Source organism: Ruditapes philippinarum, unplaced genomic scaffold, assembly GCF_026571515.1.
Source record: "Ruditapes philippinarum isolate M1 unplaced genomic scaffold, ASM2657151v2 ctg4771_1_1_1_1, whole genome shotgun sequence".
Classification (NCBI taxonomy): domain Eukaryota; kingdom Metazoa; phylum Mollusca; class Bivalvia; order Venerida; family Veneridae; genus Ruditapes; species Ruditapes philippinarum.
Genome location: NW_026860759.1, coordinates 63791 through 89472, shown reverse-complemented (window position 1 = coordinate 89472; position 25682 = coordinate 63791). Strand labels below are relative to the sequence as shown.

The 25682-nt window shown below is 33.8% G+C and overlaps 2 protein-coding genes across 4 annotated transcripts; one reads left to right on the top strand and one right to left on the bottom strand.

The window, feature by feature from the left end:
- Positions 1-24: 24 nt before the first annotated feature.
- Positions 25-11620, bottom strand: LOC132713309 (calcium-binding and coiled-coil domain-containing protein 2-like). 2 transcript variants are annotated; one of them, XM_060695841.1, is made up of 10 exons: positions 11501-11620; positions 10913-11056; positions 9215-9362; positions 8245-8425; positions 7458-7598; positions 6865-7238; positions 5775-5988; positions 5103-5230; positions 3447-3575; positions 25-870 (listed from the first exon to the last, which is right to left on the bottom strand). In XM_060695841.1, the coding sequence occupies exons 2-10, from the start codon at positions 11053-11055 to the stop codon at positions 556-558; spliced, it is 1773 nt and encodes a 590-aa protein (XP_060551824.1). In that variant the 5' UTR covers position 11056; positions 11501-11620; the 3' UTR covers positions 25-555. The 2 variants fall into 2 exon arrangements, with proteins under 2 accessions (XP_060551824.1, XP_060551823.1); XM_060695840.1 differs by having other exon boundaries at positions 5775-5991; positions 11501-11619.
- Positions 11621-11709: 89 nt separating this feature from the next.
- On the top strand, positions 11710-24726 carry LOC132713310 (solute carrier family 49 member 4 homolog). Of its 2 annotated transcripts, none has more exons than XM_060695843.1 (12): positions 11710-11863; positions 12916-13068; positions 13552-13702; positions 14193-14283; positions 14690-14853; positions 15225-15398; positions 16509-16562; positions 17029-17158; positions 19591-19767; positions 20343-20461; positions 21095-21277; positions 22571-24726. In XM_060695843.1, the coding sequence occupies exons 2-12, from the start codon at positions 12928-12930 to the stop codon at positions 22747-22749; spliced, it is 1563 nt and encodes a 520-aa protein (XP_060551826.1). In that variant the 5' UTR covers positions 11710-11863; positions 12916-12927; the 3' UTR covers positions 22750-24726. The 2 variants fall into 2 exon arrangements, with proteins under 2 accessions (XP_060551826.1, XP_060551825.1); XM_060695842.1 differs by lacking the exon at positions 11710-11863 and adding an exon at positions 11950-12108.
- Positions 24727-25682: the final 956 nt, after the last annotated feature.

Sequence of the window (25682 nt, the reverse complement as noted above, 5' to 3'; positions counted from 1 at the left end):
AACTAAGAATAAGAAACATTCATGTTACGTTTTCTACTAGTTTATTGATAGAGAGTGTAAATTAAAACAACGTAAACACATAAAGTCATTAAGAAACAATGTAAAGATTTTAGCAAAATAATAGCACTAAGGAAGTCAGGAGTCTAAATAAAAAAATAAAAAATATTTGAAGAAACAGTATAATGTCGGCATATAACAAAGACAGCATGATACAAAAATACGTGTTAAGATATGTCAAATAATGTTTGGGAAATAAACAAAGTTTTCAGAAGTGAAGCTGCAAACTGTGCGTATTGACCCTTCAACTGTAAATCATGGTCAAAGAGTTTGGAGATCAGTTATAAATATTGTTTCTAATTCTGTAAGATAAAAACAAATAAAACATTAAATATGCGGGGATTATTGTTATTGATATTGTAACTATTTCTTTAAGATAACAGTTGGCTTCGGTGTGTATATCGGCACTGTACTTGACTTTACATTTGCTAATTGTCCGTCCGTCACTGACATATTGACTGTAACAATAATTCTTATCGGAAGCGGTGACTGATCCTCTTAGCAGTTCTTCTTATCATGATAGGTGTGAAATACAATATGCTCTTCGATGACCCGACGGTCGGTCTTCTTGGAGAATTTAAGGCCACAGGTCGGGCACTGTTCTTCCTGGTTAATGTCCTTATGTAGCTTTTGTCGCTGATGTTTCTCGGAGCGGAGTACTCTAGTTATCTGCTTGTTCCTAAGTCGATGTTTCACTGGTGTTTGAGCCCCACTACTGGTCTCCAGCCCGCTGGCGCAACTGGTTGAGCTCGTGCTTTTCGGGGATGTACCTCGGTTCTCTTTCTTTTCATCGAGGGTTTGGGTGGTAGTTTCCTGTAAGCATAGCGTAATCATAAATTAAGAAAAATATCTTGGATTGATTGGAATGTAAATGAAAAATAATGATAAACACAAAAATAAGGTCGTGAATAAAACACGTTTTAATAGCTTTTTTTATTTTTGTGCGTGACTCTTTTCAGTTGACCAATCATATACATGTATGATATGTATTATAATACTGCACGTTTGTTACGTCCATTTTCATTGTCTTTATATAATCGTGACGTTTATATAACCTTTACATACACAGACCTCGACACTAACTTTTTTAGCAGGTGGTAAGCCGGACCACTGGATTTGAAATTAAGGTGGTCCTTCCAGAAGTCAGGTGGTCAATTTTTATTATTATATCATTTTACTGCAAATTTAGAAAAAATATATGCTTTCATGACAAAGATGTAGATCTATTATTAACTTTAAATAAAACAGATATTTTAGATATATATTTTTATCTAATCAGAAATTAAGGAGAGCAAGTTAGTAGGTATTCTATCGTGAATTAAGTTATTTGTTGTTTTTTTTATCTCATTGTCAATAAACAACAGGACTCATATTTATGTTTACTTTTATATTGAAATGATTTCTCCCTAAACTCAAGGGAATAGTGAAACCATTTGTGTCTGTTATTTTCTTACTGTTATTCAAATATGAATTGCTGATACGTGGTACATCTTATACTCATGATAATTACATGTATCTTTTTGTTTTTAATAAAACTAATAAATTATCTTATTCTCTTCTTTGAAAACAAGGAAATGTCTATTTTAAGGATAAAAAGATAATAACAATGTTAAATGTACATGTATAACTATAGTTAAGTTTATTTATCTCACTGATTTATCATGGGAACAGAATTTGAACATCCCTGTTGCTTGTTGGTTAATATTTATTTTTAACATTGAGTATTTTTGACCTTTTAAAGTAATTTTAACTCTGGAAGAAATAGATCTCTTATCGTTAAACAGTTAAAATAAAGAAAAGAAGCCAAGAATTACTACATGTATTTTTTCAGTTCTTTTCGTTTGCTGCCATTTTTTATTCAAGTCAAGTATATTAAATTTTAAGTTTATTCGGTATCCCATACAATATCATAAATACCATCGTCGGACACCCACGGTTGATAAAAATGTAACATAACATAAATGTCAATGGTTCGCCGTGGGTATCCGACGATGCATAATACTGGCGTCATTTGAATGAATTTTGTACCAAAATTAATATCACAAATTCTTAACTCGTTTAACTTGCATAAACAAATTATTAGCGATTAAAATAAAAGTTATGAAGAACGTCTTAAGCTAATCAGATATAAATGTATTTTGTATATTTATGAACCATAAACATGTACATCGGACAAATGATTTTAAACAAAATGAATATAACATGTTTTTGACCAAATCGCCATTCTCCCAAATGAGCCTTGCAGCAACCAGAAAATTCAAGTGGTCTGACGGACCAGTGACTTTTAAAACTAGGTGGTCCTTGAAAAATTCAGGTGGTCTCGGACCAACGGACCACCGCTAATGTCGAGGCCTGATACATGTTTATTACCCTTCCAGATTTTTTCCGCCTTTTTGATTGGATATTGATCACCCGAAAGAAATTGATATTACCGAGCCAGACGGGTAATATACACACTAAATTTCCCTGTTGGGTACCCCACGTTGTAAACAACATGCGCTGAGGTGATGCGCGTACGGTTCGATTTTACGCGGTGTAAATTCCGATTTACAAGCACTTTTTAACTGTCAAATGATAAATATTTACCAAAGTAGAGTAATGATGCATATTCTCATCAGTATTGAAAACAAATATGACCTTGTGAAAGCTTGATATTAATTACAGAAAAGTGCGTTCAATAGACTACTCCTTTTCTCTTGTTTACATTCGTTAGGTACAGGAAAAAATACGTCATGTTGTGATGAAGGGGTACCCTTTAGGGAATCTTATTTCGACGTTTCATTTGAAACAGCAATGATTTGTTAAAAAATCGTCTAAACTCGACAGGGGAAGGGTAATAAAATTATTATTTTGGTTTTGGAGTGATATATGTGGATATATTACCTGCCAAAATAAAATATCACCCTCGCCTAACGGCTCGGGTGATATAAAAAAAATTATCAATTCGTTAAAATATTGTTGACAGATTATATGGTCTTATAAACGGTTATAAGCTAATATAACCCGAGCGTTATATAAACGGTTTCGTTATGTAAAAACCGTTCTTAGTGGGTCAATATAATCTGTCCAGATCATTATAGCTAATTTTCTTCTTCTTCTATATCATTTTTTTCTTAATAGTCTTTTACACAACATAGTCTGTACATAAGACAAAAGAAATATATGCTCGGTATCATAATTTGTCAATGGTCCATCAATGAAAATGTCAACCATGATGAATACAGAACATGTTCCAAAGACGCCGATTTAAATAAAATAATTATGCCAAATGAATGTCAAGAAAAATCAAAATTGTATGTAATGCAAATGCATTATTTGAAGTTTTTGCGATAATTTCTTGTAAAATCAAGAAGTTTTTTAATCTTATTTATCATTAGTTGGGTACGTACTTGCACGTTGCGCACGAACTGTCGCCATTCATTAGTGTGGTCCTTAGATCTCTCTGCTAGCACACTCTTTATTCGCTGGTTCAGCTCCTCCGCTAGACCTCGGAACTTGTCGCTTGTCTCAAATGAAGACTGTAATCAAAAAAACATGTGGCGGTAGCCACGAGTGAAATATGATAATGTTCATACCACAAGATGAACAGAAATCCTGTATTTATAGAAAAAAACTTGAATTTTCTGTTTATTATATAGAGGATATTTGTTTAGTTCAGTGTAAGATCGGAATATATTTCATGCTTTCCAGTGTTTTATTGTAATATATCAGATGATTATATTCTGATAAACCACTAGTGAAATTTATAAAATATAAATTTCTCTGTAGCCGGACTATATCTGAATGCGGATGAAAAGAAAATCATAACTGAATGGAATAACAGGCAGAAATAAATGCCGTCATGCATAAATTTTGCTTCTTTAGGAAAAGAAAGTGGATGTCACCATACATTATGTTAAAAATGTAACAAAATTAGAGAAATTTAACAGAACTATATTTCAAAATTGTTGACGTGACGTCATGATGTGATGACGTCACAAAGGAGAATGCGCGACGTTACGCGGCAAAATCAGTAAAAAATACTTAAAATCACATAATACGCATGAAATAAAAAGAAAATTTATTTGTTTTACATATAAGATTGAAATGATTTTCATTCGTGAACACCAGCTATTATCTTTTCACTCGTGGCTACGCCACTCGTGAAAATATTGCATCTGGTGTTCACTCAGTGAAATTATATTTCAATCTTACATGCAAAACAAACAAATATCCTTTACATATTTCACCGAGTGAGCACCAAAAGGTATTAGAAATATATCAGTGATATAAAACTGATAATTTCACTGTTTAAAAACAGTGAAATTATCAATTTGATAATTTCACTGTTTTGAATTAAGCCCCTAACGTTGTTTCAGTAAAATTCCAGCGTGCACAATACTGGAAATCAACTTAATGACGTGACGTCGTAAATGACTTCACGTTGTATCATTATTTGGTGCGCTTTTCATTTAGTATTAGGTTAAATGTCTTTTTAATACGTTTCTTTGCATATAAAAAAAAGGAAATTTGTTTAGTGTAGTGTAAGATCGAAATATATTTCACCTTGTGAACACCAAAAGTTCATATCCTCTATATAATCGATCTAATATGGCAAGAACTTTTCCTTCCATTTAGGATACCCATCGTAAGCATATCTTATAATTCATCAATAATCGGTTATACCAGTCTCTCCCGTATAAGCGAATCAAACTGTGTAAATTAGATGCCATGATATCACTTCACGTGATAAATTTGCACTGCTTCGATAAAAGAGTCAATTCAAAATAATTCTAGAGTAATTGTGCAACAAAATACAAAAACAATTGAGCCTTAAAAAGTATAAAGCGGTCAGGTTGTATTTGAAGTGTAGGCTGGCCTGTTTTTATACTGGTGGCAAAAAGCTTATCAGTTAGATTATGGTTCATGGTTAAACGAGCATATTATATTTTTATTCAACTCGTTGAATAATTTACTAATTAATATAGGCTCATTCCATTTAACTAAATTTTATTTTATTTAAAACCTAGCAACGGAGCTTGAACCTCTGACTTTAAGTGTGTTACCTGTACGAGCCTTCTAAGCCGGATGTTCTCGTTCTGGAGCTTGTTTACTTGTCTCTGTTTGGTCTCGTTACACTGACGCAGCATCTGCAATGTTCTACTTTGTCGACCGACCACCTTCTTTATACGTGCTGTAATTATGCGTCCGAATAGAAAAGAAATATAATAAAAACTAGTTAGCCTTATAAAGTAATGAAATACCATTTTAAGATCCTTGGTTTTTCTTTTTCTTTTTTTTCTACCGTTTTTTTCCCGCAGAGTTGAAAACATTATTGATCATATCTCGGAGGTCAATCTACTTAACTTTTCTGGATAACTAACCAGTATGTCCAAATTTCTCCGCAAATGACCGACTTATGAGTCAAAATGATTTCTGAATCAGCGGGGATGGGAAACAAATGACCATTACACTCAATGTACGAAATCAGTTGCCATGTATAGAAAATACGCCTTGTCCGGGATTGAACCACAAATGACCATTATAGACTAAATGTACGAGATCAATTGTCCGATGCTCTGTCTGGACTGTTTTAAGAGAATAGTGTACAGAGATAAAATGCTCTTTAAGAATACAAAATATTGTGATCTATGAAAAATTGGAATCGAATAGTCGGCCTTTTTGTTGCATTCACTGAACTCCACAGTTACTTGGTACATGTATAGACTTTGACATACCTATTCTTTTCGGATATCTGACCATCCATGTACCATAGTCATCATCAGAAACTTTTGGTACAGCACTTTCGGTTTGTAGTTTTTCCTGGAGTTGTGAACTGGCCTCGAACAACAGTGCCTCTAGATCATCTACACGTTTTTGCAAGGTTTTGTTGTCCTCTTGAACTTGACTTAGAGCCAAATCTAATAACCCAACACATCTAGCCTGCTCGTTCTGCTATGAATGATATATAAGTGTTCGTGATATCTATTTCAATATTGTATATCATAGTGTAATAATATAGATTAAAAATGTATCTTTTACTGAGACGATATTGAATATTTCAGTAGTCATTTTTTTTATTACTTGGGTTTTACGTCACACCGACACAGTATAGGTCATTTGGCGACGTTCCAGCTTTACTGGAGGAGGAAGACCTCAGGTGCCCCTCCATGCATTTTTTCAGGCACGAACGGGCACCTGAGTAGAACCACTGACGTTCCGTAAGCTAGCTGGTTAGCTTCCTCACATAAAAGAATCCAAAGTCCCTGTCGGGATTCGAACCCACAGCGGTGAGGGGCAAGTGATTTGAAGTCAACGACCTTAACCACGGACACGGCCACGGACGCCCCTTTCAGTAGTCATAACGTTGCGTTTAATCCTCGACAAAATGCTAATTTATATTGGAAACCAAAAGTTCTTTAGTGACAACATTTTCAAAAGTCTAACAACCCCTAGCCAATGATAAGACATAAATTGATTTGATCTTTGTTCTACATATAGACAAATATGTTTGTTTGTCGACACCTTTGCATATGAAGATATACCAAATTGATCGCGGTCCTAAAAGTATTGTAATGTGCCATGCATTTCGTACTTTATATTGAGGTTAATATCTGAATCTTTACATATCGGTTGATATTGCCTTTATAACAAACGAAGTTGGTTATATTTTATATATATAGTACAATGAGAATAAACATGTTTATATCTATATGTGTAAAGTTTTAATGTATTATCAATTTTATGAAAATTTTAAGATTGGTAGACAAGCACTTAAAACAAAATTTTAATATTATTATTGAACTGACAATGACCGGAGTTTAATACCTTTGATTGTATGTTTAACATAGTCACAGCGTCCATCATAACTTTCATGTTACGTAATTTCTCTTCGTGCTGGAACTCTTTGTCAACAAGATCTTGAACAAGCGTCTTAGCGACTAGACAACTGGAACAGTCATTTCCGGTTTCCTGCAACGAGAGGAGAAACGCTTGCGGACCAGCCTTGAGCTTTTCGTACACCGGATATTTAAGTGCTATGGGAAATTCGTTTGAACCGGAAGTTGAAGGTGTTTGCTGCTGTCCCCATCGTATGTCGAAAATTTTCAGTTCTTTGACACGATTATACGGAACGTGGCTGGTCTGATTGTATTCTTGTACCACTGGAAGGACGTTGGGGATTCTGAACTTCTGTGATAAATCTGGAAACATTATTTTAGAAGCAACGTCATGGTTTTAGTCAAAATACAATATTTAAAAAGCTAATAGATGAGTATGTATTTGGATTTGCTTGTGGCGAAGACATATTTTGTAAGCATAGATATTTGTTTCAATTTAATTTATCAATTATCTACTCTAAAGGCACTACCATTTTTAAATAATATTTCATATATACATGTTATGAAATTGAAATAAAATACCGAAATTTCCTATGTTGACAAGCGTTTCCGGGTCACGATATACTGCAATAACCTTTTGTTTCGTTTTTGCACGTCGTTTTGGTATAGATGGGCATGGTAACTCATTTATAATTTCAAAGGTATCACTGATAGGGACTCGTGCTGTTGAAAGAAATAAATATGCAAAAATATGTAATTGGTTGAGAATTGCCAGACGTATGACTTATTGTGTTTTATGCATTATGCATTTCACTATAGACAATATCAAAACTCGTACTTCAGCACAGGAGATTCATGAACTAAGGTATATAATAACTATTTATTATTTTTGCTAAAAAATATACTCTCTCTTTTGTTATACACACTAGTTTATTTGTGTGTTTGGTTTATCGGCGCACAATCACAGTTTAGGTCATATGGCGCCGAAACAGGAATCATGATTTTGGCTAACCTCGGGTGTTACAAACTTAAGGTCAAAACCATCTCATCTGCTGGAGCTAAGAGATGCATAAACTCCAGTGATTCAAACCCATTTCCTCGCCTGTTACGATCACGCAAGGACAAACGGTGACTGCACTTCATTCTGATGCCTCGATCCTTAAAGCCAAGCCCCAGCTATGCACAAGAGGAGTTATACACATTTGAGTATTGCTATCACATTCTAGTATCTTTATCAAAAGGAGCTGTTGAAAACGAAAACTGAACAAAGTAAGTATATGTTATAAAAAACGTGTATCTATCGTTGGATTTAATCTTTAAGTAAGAAGACTGGTTTAGTAAAATATAAATGTTAATTGTATAGAAATACCTTTTCGTGTCCGTTGTTTCTTAGACACCACGTTGATATACGGTTGCTCGTAAAGGGCAGCAATACAGAAGTCTGAAAGTACCTCCGGGTCGGTAATTTTAAAAGATGCGCTGACACCAACTACGTGATTTCCACGTGAAACGTAAAGGAACTGATACAAGTCTTGGTCACTTGGAGGGATCTTTGAGTAATGAAAATATAATCAAATACATCAGTCAAGATCTGAAACAGCTGAGTATAAAATACCATCGGACATAAGACTATTAACTGAGAAGGCCTTATCATGCCTGTATCATATCTGGACCCATCTGACTAATGTTTGTATACTTATAAGAGATATAATAATACTGTTTCAACCAAAACAATGTCATGAGAAAAGTTAAGAAGTCTATAATTTTCAATACTTTTTTTCAGCCTCATACAAAACTCCAACATTTTTGACAATAATATCAAACTTAAATCTATTAATTAGGATAAATAAATACATCCCCAAACCTTCCCGTTTAATAATACCGGAAGATAATACGGCAAGCATGAAACGAACATATGGACAGTTTTATTCGACTTTTGCCTTTGTCAATATTTCTATAAGATAAATAAGGGACGCAGCGGTCCAATTGTCATACTAGCTGATCATGATCAAGAGTTTGATCCCCCGCCACCCCGACTAAAATTACATTCAAACTCTCGGGTATAAGAATAACTTAATGAAAAAAACCCGACCTTTCTATTGGCCTCTTACCCATTATACGGTAAGGAACTGGTTAAATGAAGTTATTTCTGAATCAGTTACCCTATCCTCTAAAACCTCAAAAACACATCTCAATTTTCAGGAGCGGTCCACATTGACCCCTTTTCATTAAACGTCTATATAATAAGTTTTATATGCGAGCATAATTATGTCAATCAAAATAATATTTTCAGTGTATATTTTGTACTAAGATCATTTGTAAGTCATTATTACGGTTACCTGATGATAATTGGCAGAGAAGACTATTGCCCGGCGTCTCGGTGCATTGCAGTCCTGGCCTTGAATCTGTGCCCATTGGTACGACAAGTAATCACCAAGATACCGCCAATCTATTCGGAATATTCCGACCCAGTCCCAAGACGAGGGTCTGAAAGAATTAAAACATCAAGCAACTTAAGATGCGTTAAAAGAACTTTACTTATGTTTAAAAGCCTAAAATCATAAAATATGATTTTCTTACATAGACAGACTGGGGGACTTAAACAGAACATATTAGCGAAAGATAATTAAAATATATTCTGAAATAACTTGAAAAACGTATTTTTGCGCAAATCTTAGCCTGATATGAGCGACACTTTTCAATTTTCAGTCATTTTTTACACAATCAGAATGATTATTTTGGAAAATCGGAGAGGGCAAATGTTCTGAAATTGTGCACGCAAGTTTTTGCTCTAGACCTTCATCAAATAGAACATAAATCTCGAAAATTTATTTCCAGTCCCGTCATCTAAAAAAAAATCAGTGGACTCTCTTTAACGTTAAGACTTATAAAAAGAATATATACATGTACATGTATATAACATCTGTTTCTTTGACTGGTATAAGCACAATCAAATATATATTGACAAATTTACATTTTTTCACTCACATCGCACAAACATGACAGTGATGCCTATTGCAAACATGCGTTTTTTAGAAATGATATTTAGAATTGTTTTACTCATGCCAGAAAATCTTTTGAAATACGTATATATCCGTAAGACCAACGAGTAGCTTTTTGGAAACTGTAACAAGATACCAAGAGGAATGAAAATGAGGTGATTTCAGGGTCTAAATGGGTCTTTAACTAAAATACTTCTGTAGACAATGCGTGTTTTCATGACGAGATAATTGTGACAACAAAGGAAAGAAACGTGAGTGATACATTTACGCCATTAGACATGTTATTCTAATAAATAAAGTATTTTGATATGATCAGTGAAAAAGATAGAGGATAGATTTGATATTAAATTTATTGAAAAGTTGAATAAAAAAATAGTATGCGAGTCTGTGACGAGCATAATATTGTTGTTCGTTTTTTCTTTCAAACTAGTTCAACAAATTTAGTATTGAATCTACACATATATAATATTCTATTTATCACATTTCTAGAATAAGAACGGTCATTATTCATTGACGAGCAAAGAAAAATGTTTTTCCCTTTATTTTGGGGTATGTGATCAATATAATATTTGAATTTAATTGTTGAATAGTATATTATTATTTTCGCCTAATTTTATTCGACTCGTTCAATAAATTCAGTATTGAATCTTGAAGTCTCTTATTTAATATATTTTATTCCTGCGTCGTGGCCTATGTGATAAGATCTTAATATATTAGTTTGTTTTTACTGATTAAATCAGAACCCTTTATTTATTATAATAACATGTCTGGTGGCGTGAATCAATTGATGACAGTTTGATATAGAATAAATTCTTTATCTGGAGTTTCATATACTAGAATAATTCTGTGTTAAATATATTTTCTATTCGACATACATAATGAAAAAAATGCCTTATGTTAAAGGTTTCTGCTGATTCGAAATCTTACTTGTGGCTCGACCATGATGTACGAGAACTTCTTATTACAGAATGCGGACTCTAGTATGATTAAAATAACTTTTAAAGGTTTATTTTCAAATCTTATAAGCAAACTTACGAGACATCCTGTCCTAGGACGTAATTGACGGTTATGTCTTTATCGCAGGGGTAACAGCTAATAACATTGTCAAAAAGCACAAGATCTACGTGCGGTTTCACTCGGACAATGTCAAACTCTGTTACTTGTTGGTTGCGAAACATGCTGAAAAAAGTGAGAAAAAAAGTAAATATATCTTTGGAATTCATTTTCAAGCCGCCTTGATATAAATTGATATCTGTATCAACTTTGAATACCTGAAGTTCCTGTCAGCAAGGTGTGTCTTGTGGGCAAATATATTTGAGAAAGGTTGATTTTTTTTATGTTATCGCTTGATAAATAGTATCTGTTCAAAATATGTAATATTAATATTTTGAACTTCTTCTGTAACAAACTTGAAAACTACCTTGTCAATATCTATAATATTACACATTTCATCTTTTCATCTGATTCAGATTTGACAAAAAAATTCGTCTATAACAGCTAAAAAACTCAAATAATTGCATGTCGAATTGTTTTAAAGATTGAAGAGATAGCATTTCTTATGTGGCAATTGATTATCATTTCATTTTAAAGTAATTTAATCCGCAAAAGCATAGATCTACTTACATGTCCACCCTGGACCAAACAACGTCTCCAGCAACTGACGGGCCCCTCAATACAACGGATGTGACGTTTACTTATTTTGACGTCGTGTTAGCTTTTAGCGCCAAATTTGACCTTACGCGATAACTCGTGTTTACTTATTCTAACGGTCGTCATGGCCTATTTCCCTTTGTCATGCATCGATTGCGAAAAGGAAAATGGCCGTGTACATTTTTAATTACGTTAAAATTGAACAAATGCGTCACAAATCACTTGTTTTTGGGAGATAAATGCATAGAGGACGGTGTGTAATGGGGGAAGTACCGCATTTTTATCATGGAAATCCGAGTTCAATTAAATATTTATAATTAAAGGCGGAAGTGAAGGGTAAATATGACTTCAGTATCTGCTTATTTTTACTTTCGGTTTGCTCGATTAGCAGATTAGCTATTGTAATTATTCATCATCACATGATACGCAGTTAAATAAGTTTTAATCAAGATTATCTTGATAGCAACTTGTCGTGTGAGATTTTAATTATGTACGCACTAGGATATGCTAATTTAAGGATTAATTTATTCGACCTTTTTTAAATTTTATGCGTAGTCTGTGATACAGAAATAATGTCTAAGGTAAATATGTGTAAAAAGTTTTATCTAGAGATATATACCTATGTACAGTAACAGTGTAAAGTAGGGTCCCTATAACTGGGATATACATGAGATACATGTAAGCTAAAATTAGGATATAGTTGACGAGTTGTTTACACAATGTGTATATATACATGTACAGTGTTTACAATTATCGGTCAACATAATCGATTGATTAGGTAGATCTAGATCTATATATATATAATTTTATACATGTATATTAGTTTAAAAAATGCAGGTGATTGATTGCTTAATTATATGCAAGGGGTTGGTGTAATTTGAATTAAATGCAATATTATTATAAATACCATACTATACAGATAGTCTTTATAGGTCAATATAGTGTTTAAATATTTAAATACGAATAAAAATATATAACGAATTCTTATTGTTAATATATAACCTGGTATACACGATTTTAAGTTTTTATAACCAGACCCAAAATACCTTTGTGTCATTAGAGATGTTCATGAGAGGAAAAAACAACATTTTTGTATTTCTATTTGTCTTATTAAAATGTAATTATGTTTGTCAACATAGATTTTTATATCGAGAAATGGTTAACGTCGATTACGTGAATACTTAATTTCATAATCTCAAAACAAAAGAAAAAAATTATAAATAAATAAATAAAAAAAAATGTTCTGACTGTCACATTCTCTTTTTTTTTTGTATTTTAGTCATGCCAAAATTTACGGTTTTAACAAATTACATAGTAAGCTCATACAGTATTTACCTATATCTGACAGTTGTATATTATACTGGGTTATATTTTTTGTGTTATTACAGACGTTCGACAAAATGAGTTTACCGGAAGAAGTGGCTGAGAGGTTACCTATCCTCGGACAACAATCTAAAGACGGTCAACCAGTTTCCGACACTGCTGTATATTCGAGAAGATGGTACATTCTGATCGTCTTCTGTCTCGGTAGTTTCTGTCAGGTAATATGTTTTCTTAACTCTTATGATAAAGTAGTGGCACATATGCATTTTTACACATATGCATGTTAACGCACAATCAGTTCAAATTGTATTGTGTAATTAAAGTTACCTGTTCATAAACACGGCATGGGTAATTTGGTGGTTAAGACCTCTTTAGCCTCAAACTCGAGGTTGTTCGGTCGTCAGCGCTTCTGTCTTCAACATGCTCTAAATCCATTGTAAAATCATTTTGCATACTGCACACTATTCCCCTATCAAATCAAGTACATTATTCGACAACAGTGCACACAAAATTGATATTGGTGGAGGACGACTTAAGTTTGAAATAACCGAAACTATCCGCTGCATACGGGGGTCTGGGGTCCTCCCCCAAGAAAAAAAAATGAAATCTGCATATAAAATGATGGCTGCCCTTCGGGGTAAGCCTACCCGCTATATTGTATTAATTAATAACTTATACATGTATATGTGTTACGTTTGCAGGCATTGGTATGGAACACTTGGGGTCCTATCACCGAGTCTGCAGAAATCGTGCTCGATTGGCAGGACAGTAACATAGGCATGTTGGCTAACTACGGTAACATTGCCTTTATGATCACAGTACTTCCGATGTGCTACCTAGTCGACGTAAAAGGTGGGTATACATCTACACCATGATCTTATAAATGGGTGCTACTATATAAAACAAGGTCATGTTGGTGGAATGCTATAAATTGCAATATGGACTTCTAACAGTTGATTTTATGCCGAAAGTGTACACTATAATTATATTACAATACTTTTTAGCATGGTAAAAAACTGTCGTCTGTAAAGTGAGATTTTTTTTCGCTGCAGGAAATATACGGGGAATATACAGTATATTTCTCAATTTGATTATAATTTGAGTAACTATTTCGCTCCCTCGTTTGAAATTCAAAATGCTGTCAGGGTTTATTTTTGTAATAATGAAAGCCTGATAATATATAAATAAAAAATGTTGTTTACTTAACTTTCTTATTCACTTTATATGCAGTAATACCATCCCGACATTTCTCATATGACAGAACGACTGTCTTGAAATTGTCATTAACCAAATCACAAAAGATCCCATTCATTGATAGAAACTATTTTGAATTTATTTGCAGGTCTCCGGATATCACTATTGATTTGTGCGTTTCTAGTGATGGCGGGAACATCTATAAGATGTATTACTCTACATCCGGTTCCGGCCACTTGGTAGGTACATGTACATTCTCACGTGCAGCACTTTGCAAACAGTGCCCAGGAATAAAACTATGTTGTAGGAGAATTAAATTTGCGAATTTCTTCCCTTAAGATTGGGCATTTTGTTACAAAATTCACACATTTTCTATAGCAATTGCTATACATGCGTAAACTTTAAGGAACAATTTAACAAAATAATTTTCATTTTTATTGCATTGATTGAATTATTAATACTCACACTAGCTAAAGATAACGGTTATACTTTTGCAAAGAACTTTATACATATAAATCTTTTATCACGTCATCGAATTTTATCATTTTACTTTATTGTGTAATATATCTCGAAAAGATAAGATCTACAGAGTTACATTTTAACTATTTTGACAATTGAAAATGATAAAATTGTTTTCAAATACAGGCTTGCAAATATTTGCGCAGTACTTAATGGTATAGGTGGCTCTGTGCCGTTTGCTGGGCCAGCAGCTTTGTCGTCGGTATGGTTTCCGCCGGATCAGAGAGCCACGGCAACAGCGATAGTATCATTTGCTAACTACCTCGGTGTCTCATTGTCTTTCATCATTGGTAAGGTACACGTTTTCATAAGACCCTTTGGTTAAAACTAAATATTTACCGTAACAATCTAAGTCGGGGTACCCAAGTACAAGAATTGTCATTTCCCGCCATTTTTTTTTTACTGCAGTACTTTTTTCTAATGCCTTGCTCTTAGCATTGGAAATTGCCATATCAAATCACAAGATGATAGGAAAAATTCATAAAGAGATTGTGAGGTTGCAAGAAAAGTCCTGGCGGTTGCCATTATTTTAAGTGAAAATGAAATGCGCAATATACGTGTTTTACATTGATGTGATCTTGATTTATCAACGAACAATTATTATGTTTTATAAGCAACAACATAGCAACAATGGTCATAACGAATGTATTTTCCGTTTCAGGACCTCAGATGGTCTCAAGTCCTGCATATAAAACCACAAACTCTACAACACATGACAATATAACGGATATAGCCATAAGATCACCTTCAATAGGCATGGTTCATTCAATGGGAACATTCCACGTTGTTCCCGTGCTCAACAATATATACGCCTACAGTAATCATACTCATAAAGGTTTGTACATCTAATAGAAAGAACATCGAAGTTTGTTTGTTTGTTTCATTTTACGCCTTTTCTCAACAGTATTTCAGTAATATAGGCGGGTAGTTTCCTAACCATCGTTCCTGGAGAGTTACACCAGTACTAGACTACCTTCCTCCGTGCTAAACTACCAAAGCATCTCCCGGGGATCGAACCGAAGTTCGAGGTTATCTGATGTGTACGATGGGAAATTGCATTGAATAGTATCATAGTTTGGAGATTACAAATGCCTGCAAAGTGCTTAACTGGAGTGCAGGTATTAGTACCGCACTCACTGTCTGTCTACGCCCCTTCATACAAATCAGATAGTCTTGTGTGTTGATGCTCTTTCTATCACACAGTCAATTTGTTGGCTATATTAAGTTTTTATACGTTTTCTCACTATATTGTAAATGGATAGGCCTTAAACAAACAAAATTCAGGTTAAAAAAGTACATGAAATGAAAGTATTCACGAAATAATGTATGTCACCCTTACCATGCTGAATTTTAATATTAGACCATGTAGACTTGTCGTGAATTTTGGGGAATCGAATTTCAAATAATAAAAAGATACAATGAGCCGCCCACTGCATGGAGTGTGGTCAGGATGCAAAGGTTTTCAGCTTGTCCTTGTTTTACATTGGTGGTATAGGCCAGTCATTATACAGTATGACCTCTGTAGGACGGCCCTCTGTAAAGTAATAACCTATATACAACAGCAGTATATCAATCCTTCCCAAAGAAAGATTTCAAAAACAATATAATCTCTTTAGTGTAACACCTCTCTATAACAACCAAAACCTGTTGTGGCACCAAGGTTACTGCTTTGCAGAGATTGTATTTTAATCATGTCCTCCAAAAGATAAAATTAGATTTATTTTAGATACAGTGTAGCCCCTGCAGTGCGGGCACCTGTAAAAACCTGTTAACAACAGCAGCGTCCATTCTTCCAAAAGTAGGACTTCAGGAATGATATGACCTCTGTATAGCAACACCTTTCAACAACAACAACCAAAATGTGTGTCTCTTTAAGGGTGTTGTTCTATTGAGGTTGCACTGTATCGTTATTTAAATTGATTTTAACAACATGGTTTCATTTCAGAGCTCATTAACAAGACAAATCTTATAACGGACATCAAAAATTATCTGTACTTCCGTAAGTAACATTTATTAAATTGTATACAATAGTTAACGATTACACATGTTTTTGAAAGTTACATTTAATGTATTTGTTAGTTATATTTATTTTATCCCAAAACTAAATTTAATGGCAGGCTACGTTACTAAGTTGTCACGAACGTTCTCCGCCAGTTTGCCAACACAAACATGTAAAACGTTCGTAACGCCTTTTCATAAATGTTCCTTTAGTATATTGTGTATAAAATTATTACTTTTTCATAGACATTTTCTGACAACATTTGATTTTGGATTATTAATTACATGCAGAAATACGACATCCGTTTTCTTATATACATGTTTGTAATATTTAAAGGATCTGGTGCCCCTTTTATCAACGATCGTATGTCCGTTTTTATCGTAACAAAACACATTTCTCTTGTATCTTTATGATACGTTTATCTTATGTTTGTCTAAAGTGCTCTTGTTTATTTCCTATCTTACAGAAGCTGGTTTAGGAGTGCTGTTCTTTCTTCTGGTACTGATCTACTTCCCTGCTCGACCACCAAAACCACCCAGTGCCACAGCGGCGATTAAACGTACAGAGTACATGACAGGATTGTCCCGGCTACTGTGGTATGTTCATAATGTTGAAGCTGTTATAAAGCCAGTGACCTTTCCTTGATAAGTGCGCGTTTTCGACAGTTGCTGTAATTCGGAAATGTATCACGCTTGAAAATAATAATAGATGATGTATATAATGATTTAAACATATTTATTTAAGCTGAATCGCGGAAAAAGTTCTTGTAACTTATACTATCTTTCTCAGTCCGCTTCCTGCATCTAACCAGTACTGGTGTCATATTTGAAAACATGATTTTTGGCCCGAGTAAAGCACGAACCCAGAATTCCTGGATATAGCAATTTTAACTACATTGTATATGTATGTTTAGTCATGTGACACTGAAGACGGAGAATGAAATGCTTGCAAGGGCCTCTTTACATGGAGACTTACCATTGTTATTTGTTATGTTCTATACCTCCGTTTATATGCCCGAAAGGGCATATTGTGTTATACCCCTTGGCGTCCGTCTGTCTGTCCGTCCGTTAGCAATTTGGTTTCCGGAGTATAACTTAAGTTCCATTTGGCCCACAATGTTCAAACTTCATAGGATGATTGTCCATATTGGGTAGAAGACCCCTATTGATTTTGGGGTCACAAGGTCAAGGTCACTATTACCTTGATACTGAAAACAGTTTTCAAAGCAGAACTTAAGTTCCATTTGGCCCACAATATTCAAACTTCATAGGATGATTGTCCACTTTGGGCAAAAGACCCCTATTGATTTTGGGGTCACTAGGTTAAAGGTCAAGGTCACAATTACCTTAAAACCAAAAACAGTTTCCGGAGCATAACCTAAGTTCCATTTGGCCCACTATATTCAGACTTCATAGGATGATTGTCCATATTGGGTAGAAGACCCCTATTGATTTTTGGGTCACAAGGTGAAAGGTCAAGGTCACTATTACCTTAAAATTAAAACAGTTTCCGGAGCATAACTAAAGTTTCATTTGGCCCACTATATTCAGACTTCATAGGATGATTGTCCATATTGGGTAGAAGACCCCTATTGATTTTGGGGTCACAAGGTCAAAGGTCAAGATCACTATTACCTTAAAATTGAAAACAGTTTCCGGAGCATAACTTAAGTTCCATTTGGCCCACAATATTCAAACTTCTTAGGATAATTGTCCATATAAGGTTGAAGACCCCTATTGATTTTGGGGTCACAAGGTCAAAGGTTAAGGTCATTATTAATAACTTAAGTATTAATCAACCTACAGCTGTAAAATTTTAAGGATGAACAGCTTATTCCCATGTCTTACAAATGCTTCATCCTTACTTGTTATTGCTGCGGATAAATTAGCTCCTGGTATAATTATAAATGACTATGCCTTCAAATAGCGTAAACTATTTACAGTGCACTTGCATTTCATCAGATCTACCATTGATTACGTTTATTTATTTACATATATTTATGTCTCCCCCACCTCGGGGGGAGACATATTGTTTTTGCCCTGTCCGTCCGTCAGTCCGTCCGTCCGTCAGTCCGTCCGTCAGTCCGTCCGTCAGTCCGTCCGTCCGTCCATTCTTCGTTTCCGGACGATAACTAGAGTTCCTTTTGACCTACAGCCCTCAAACTTCATAGGATGATTGGTCTTATAGAGCTGATGATCCCTATTGTTTTTGGGGTCAGTAGGTCAAAGGTCAAGGTCACAGTGACCGTTGGTCAATTTCTCGTTTCCGGATGATAACTAGAGTTCCTTTAGACCTACAGACCTCAAACTTCATAGGATGATTGGTCTTATTGAGCAGATGATCCCTATTGTTTTTGGGGTCAGTAGTTCAAAGGTCAAGGTCACAGTGACCGTTGGTCAATTTCTCGTTTCCGGATGATAACTAGAGTTCCTTTTGACCTACAACCCTCAAACTTCATAGGATGATTGGTCTTATAGAGCTGATGATCCCTATTGTTTGTGGGGTCAGTAGTTCAAAGGTCAAGGTCACAGTGACCGTTGGTCAATTTCTCGTTTCCGGATGATAACTAGAGTTCCTTTTGACCTACAGCCCTCAAACTTCATAGGATGATTGGTTTTATAGAGCAGATGATCCCTATTGTTTTTGGGGTCAGTAGGTCAAAGGTCAAGGTCACAGTGACCGTTGGTCAATTTCTCGTTTCCGGATGATAACTAGAGTTCCTTTTGACCTACAGCCCTCAAACTTCATAGGATGATTGGTCTTATAGAGCAGATGATCCCTATTGTTTTTGGGGTCAGTAGGTCAAAGGTCAAGGTCACAGTGACCGTTGGTCAATTTCTTGTTTCCGGATGATAACTAGAGTTCCTTTTGACCTACAGCCCTCAAACTTCATAGGATGATTGGTCTTATAGAGCAGATGATCCCTATTGTTTTTGGGGTCAGTAGGTCAAAGGTCAAGGTCACAGTGCAGTGGGGGAGACATGCGCTTTTTTACAAAAGCATCCTCTAGTTATTTATATATTTTTAGTAACGGGTCAGTTTGGTTGATAGTGTTGGCATATGCCTTGCCTACAGGAATCTTAGGGGTGTGGCAGTCGGTTCTGGATGTGAACTTGAAACCTCTAGGTATATCCCAAAATACAGCTGGTTATATGGGATTCTGGCAAACGTTGGCCGGGTGTACAGCAGGGCTTGTCATTGCAAGGTAAACCATATCATATACTTATATCGGCAGTATTTACAAAATGATCAAACTGAACAAAACTGTATTAAATTTATGTTAAAGTAAGATATAAATATGTGCAAGTATTTTACAATACATTTTTAAGCAAAATGTTATTAAATTTACTATTTTATAACGGTATTTATATTCTTTCCTGTTAGCTGCTTTTATCTCTTTATAATTTTATGTACACTTGACAATATTTTATTTAAAAATTCTAGGATTTTTTTGAATATATACTTGAGTATTGAGTTATGTTACTTTGTATGGGTTTATGTCTTTCCTCTTACCTTTGTTGCTGTAGGTGATTGATAATATGTGAAATTTGTTAAAATTTGATAACTGTGTCTAAGTGAATAATGTTTAAATTATTATTATAATTTTAATTATTTTTTACCAATGATCTCAGGCTTTTATTCTACGTTGATACCGCGGCTATTATATATATGTGTAAAGAAACATGTGTTTTTCTTTTTATCTGTTTGAAATATAGAAAAGCAAATACTTATATAAAATTAATTTACATATTTAAGAGCAATTACTATTCGATTTTGCAGGTTTGCAGATATATTTATGAAAAGAATGAAATTGTTTCTGATAACACTGTTCCTCGGTGCAGTAGCAGCCTCGGCATGGTTCTTCGTACTGTGGGAGAAATTTATTCCTTTTAATATTAGTAAGTTGGTATTTCTTCCAGGTTTGTTAAAGATACCAACTCGGGGAAATTTCTAGTTTTCAAAGCCATTCAACAGATATGAAAAGAAGCTATTTATTAAGTTTACAGTAGTTAAGTAATTCTTACCATGTGAAGTGTTAAGACATCTCATTTATGGTATATGGAGAGGCATTTACAGACAGGAAAAACTTGAAAGTAGCCTTTGATCCTAGATATAGATAATTTATTCGTGAACTGAAGTTCCAAACTATTTGGTATGAGGCCTTATAGTTACAATACAGAGTTTGCATAAGCTGTATTGTGTTTTTGTATAGTGTTTACCATATAAATGTACTTTGTTGTCAACGGAAATGTTACATGAACTAACTGCAACGACAGCTGCATCACATGGTCATATACAGTGTCATCCATAAATACCTTTACACCCCTTACAAATACATTTTGTCTGTGAACTCTCTGTATATACTTAATTATTTTGAAAATTGTTAAATAGATGCTTTTCATATGTTATTCTTCATTTAAAGTACTTGTTTTAAAGTAGTTGCTTCTTACACTCAAAACTCTTAATAGGTAGATATTTTCATTGCTGTCTTATATCTCTTTGTTAACTTACCATCTATATTTATTTTTCAGCGTCGTTGTATGCGGCGTGTATTCTGATAGGTATACTGATCAATGGAGGAATACCGTTATTCTATGAGATAGCATGTGAAGCTAGTTACCCTGTAGCAGAGGGTGTCACAGGAGGGTTCCTCACTCTGATAAACAATATAATTGGAATTTGTTTCCTCTTCGTAATGTTGATACCAAATATTGGTAAGATTTGCATATTTTAGTGTTGTTTTACTAATTAAAGGCCTATTTCATTGTTCTTCATTAAAAGCCAATTAAGCGAACATTTTGTCCCTCAAAACCTTTACATTATTGGTGTTCTGATACAGTTTCTAAAAGTTACTCAATGGTCATAAAGATGGACTATCTCAGCGTCTTTTGCAGTGTTCAGGTGTGTAGATAAAGAGATTAACTATTTTATACATGGAAATCAAAATTCCATATTATTTTCTTTAATTTTGCCACCTTTACCTCAAATTTATATCCAGCGCTACTTTCTTCTTGTAAAAAGCATCTTACATGCTTCATATCCATTAGTTAAACATTATTATACATATGTTTGCGTTTTGTATTAAAGAAAATATTAAATCATTTCTGAGGCCTAATGTGCCTTTAAAGTTAACTATTTGTTCGAATCTCGACAACTTTGATTCTTTCATGTGAGACAGATTGGGCACCTAATGTCTCCATCAGTGAATCTGGAAAGTGTTCACATGACATGAACACATTTATCTGATTTTAAAGGTTGTTATGCACCATAAATGCTTTTATTTTTACTTTTCAAAAGCTTTTCATTGATATTGCTTCCAAAAGATTATTTATTGCCTAATTATCTTGACCATCTTTTGTTCTATTGCTTTTGACAATTGGTACAGTACAATTATATTGATTCAATATTTTGTGTTGAAAGACAAAATACTACTTTGTTTAGATTTTGTTACTTTCATGACGAATAATTTTACATTCAACGCTACTTTATTTAAATGATAAGCATCTAGTTTGCTCTAAAATCACTATTTAAACGTTCTAAAACTCGTGCCGTTTCAAAAGAAGGGGAAATTTATTCAATTTATTTCAATGAAATCAAATATTTTATGCCTTAAATTTGTCATTTCTTGATTGCATGTCAAATCCTTAATATGTTAAGATCACAAGTTATTCAAAATCCCCGATTTATGATATTCGTTTAATTTAAGTTATTTCAGAATCTAATGTTGTCCTAATACAGTGGGTTTATGTCAACTCCATTATTCGTTCCAAGTCTTAGACTTACATAAACGGTTGCCATAAATAAAACAGTTGACATTTTGCTTTAATGTGTATGTCAATCTACTTAATTCTAAATCATTATTTCCAAACTTTCGATTTATGCAACCCACGTTCAATTAAATGGGTATACAAAACAGCTACCTATTTACCCCCAAATAAATAGTGTCATTTTAATCTATTCTGCAAATTAATTATATTGACGTAGTTATGCCATTGACTATTTTTCAGGTCAGTCATGGATGAATGAAGTTCTGCTGGCATCGGCGGTACTGGCTCTACCATTATTGTTTGTTTTCCCGGAACGATACAGACGAACTGACCTTGACATTACCATTGATATTGATTCAAAAGTCGGAGATTTACAAGCGTCTGTAAAAACTATTGAAAATGAAATTGACGGTGTGTGATTAGATGTGTAACCATGGACACGGAAATGGAGGGATTTCGTTGACGGTGTTTTAATAAACGCTAAAACAGACGACTTTCATTGAAATTCGAAGTTTGTTAAAATCTTGGAAAACAGAACATTCTTACAGGAATTCGATGAATGACTGCTAAAGTGTTAGTGTTTTCCTTCGCTTTTCTGTGATGTTTATAAGGTCATTTAAAACTGCGGAGTACTCTGTGAATATAAAAAAAATGAACTTTAAGATTGTCCCCAATTGCATACGCATTTTTCATTGACATATTACATAAATAGAGACTTAAGCGAGGTATATATTTAGTTTTTCGGACCTGAGAAAAGTTATTTGAGTTCTGGTAGATGTGATTTTTATCAGGTCAGAGAAAAACTACATATTGACCGAATCAAGTCTATGCTCGTTATATCGAATACCACTAGTTTTAACAGAGTATATATTTATCTTTTGAAAGAATAACACGCCGTTATATAACCATCAGATCTACCGACTTTTGACGGTCTGCAGGTCTTCTTTTTTGCGGACTCGTGATGTCAAGACTGCTTTCAGAACGGGCATTTATTCATTGCTTGTGCTTCCAAAGAAAATGTCTTCATTTCAAATTATTTAAAAAACGTAACCTAAAAATGAGAAACCTTTCCAAACCTTATAACTGCTGGTATACAATATATCTGTGATATTTTCACAATGTTACAATTTGTTAAGTTAAAAATCAAAAAGAGGAAGTTTATATCTTCTTCAGAAAATGTCTTGCACTGTATTTTACTTCTTTTCAGTATTACAAATTTATTGACGAAAAGTAAAACATGTGGTAAAATAAATATATTTTTTACGAAAAGTAAACCACGTGGTCATTTAGTATTTTTCAATTCTAGACTATGCATATCATGTATTTAAATTAAATATCTATATGAACTATGATTTCAAATATTTTGACTATTCACGTTTTTCCAACTAGTTAATTTTGAGATATGAATAGAAATTTACTTTGGTTTAATTGTAAACCCTTCTGTACCGGTTAATGTAATATGAAATAGAATGACTTATCGTTAAATATTGTAGGTACTTATTGTATTTTATTGTGAATGTGATATACAATGTTGTTATCCCTGTATATATTTGCATGTACATTTTAACCTACGTAATTTCAACTGTTATTTCACATCGGTAAGGTTTCGTTTTATAAGACAGTTTACTCTTTAAAATACATGTAGTTGTTCATGACCTTTTCAATAATATATACATGCTAATTATATTTTGTTGTGTAGGATTACAGAATGTTCTATTTTGATACCATTACATGTTAATATTAACTTTATTATAAATAGAAACGTTTGCTTAGTTTAGGCGCCTGTGGGACAGTCCAATGATTGTGGGTTAGAACTCAACTAGGGTCAAAACAAAGTCATATGGTCATAGCACTAATCGGTTCCAGCCTCCAGGTAGGGGAATCGAAAGTGTTTTAACCTTAAGGCAGGTGGCGGTAACTGATTCACGCGACCAGTGCAGACTAATTGGTTCGAATTTACTGGAGTATATGCTTTTCTTATCTCCAGCAGGTGAGGTGATTTTGACCCCTGGTTTTTGCTTTTAAGTTTGTAAAACCAGAGGTAAACCAAAACCATCGTTCCTGTTTCGGCGAAATATGACCTAAATTGTGTTGATGCGCCGTAAAACTAAACAAAGAAGCTAACGCTTTGATATGGGAATACTTAATCAATGGGTGTGTCAGTACTGTAATGTGTATCTTTATACAATAGAAATCAATAATTTTGTTATCATTTAAATGCTTCTTGATTATGCTGTGCAATGGTCCTTTCGTCTACAATAACCTCATTTCTATATGCAATATTTTATAATAATATTTTGTTGTTGGGTTTTTTTCACTTATTTATTTATTTATATAACTTTTGATATTCCAGTCACATAAGATACTCAATGTTTGTTGAATAAAAAATGCTAAAATTCAAATATTTCATCTCTGACTTTGCCCCTCAGATATCTGTAGAGGTTGAATTTCTAAAGGAACTACTAGAAAATTTGAAGTCAACTTTAAAAGATGTCTTCAGACAATGATGTCACTCGCGGTTCCAATATTGATACGTTGACCCCTAATTGTTTCCATGAGCAAGAAACTTTACACTCATTGCTGAGTACTTGTTGGTTCCAGGAACAGATTCTAGAGTGTTTCAATAAGCTTATGTCTTTTAACAAAATCGAACTAGAATAAATTAGAATAAACTAATTATATGACTAAAATAGGTAACGTTATATATGAAATACACGTCATATAATGCTTTTTTGTAAACAAAATTTCTAGGTTGTGTTTCAAAGAAGGTCCAAAGTCCGAAATCAGTCTTTAAACCAAAAGACAACTGCGTTTCATAGAAAGGTTCTAACTTTTGTCACTTATCTATGACTTTCTATTTCTGAATATCAAAAGATGGACTTTTACACGATAGAGATTATTTAAAGCGCGCACAGTTTTATTTTTGATTTTTTTTCTCAGGAAATTGATCAATTAAAGTCTTATTAAGTCTTGGACTTATTTAAACGGGTTTTTTATCGATAAGGACCCAGGTGTACCAGCCGATGAAATCAGCGTTGTGCCTCCGTTTTTCCGTTCTGTTCTGTTCCATATATTAGAACCTGTTTGTCCAACCTTCTTAGTATTGTATTTGATAGAAGTGCCATTAAACGTTTTTGTTACGGCCCTTTGTTACTCAAAAGAGGGTATTTTCTTTATAAAAAACGTCATACTTACCATTTTCTCTTAATCTGAACGTGCATTTTTTAGTTATGTCACTAATTTCAAAGAAAAATTACAATTTAGAACCATAATTTACTAGTGGTTACTTAATTAGAGTGTATTAAAACTTACCATGTATGTATCTAAAACTGAAATTACAATTGTCGTAAAA

What these genes read in the sequence shown, in the direction of transcription:
- LOC132713309 (XM_060695840.1), bottom strand. Translation starts at nt 11,055, where the DNA reads ATGTTTCGCAACCAACAAGTAACAGAGTTTGACATTGTCCGAGTGAAA. An exon ending in CAGATATCCGAAAAGAATAG is followed by an intron (nt 5,231 to 5,774) that starts GTATGTCAAAGT and finishes GCATAATTACAG; the next exon opens with CACGTATAAAGAAGGTGGTC. An exon ending in AGTTCGTGCGCAACGTGCAA is followed by an intron (nt 871 to 3,446) that starts GTACGTACCCAA and finishes CTATGCTTACAG; the next exon opens with GAAACTACCACCCAAACCCT.
- LOC132713310 (XM_060695842.1), top strand. An exon ending in GCAGGGCTTGTCATTGCAAG is followed by an intron (nt 19,768 to 20,342) that starts GTAAACCATATC and finishes TCGATTTTGCAG; the next exon opens with GTTTGCAGATATATTTATGA. An exon ending in AATGTTGATACCAAATATTG is followed by an intron (nt 21,278 to 22,570) that starts GTAAGATTTGCA and finishes ACTATTTTTCAG; the next exon opens with GTCAGTCATGGATGAATGAA.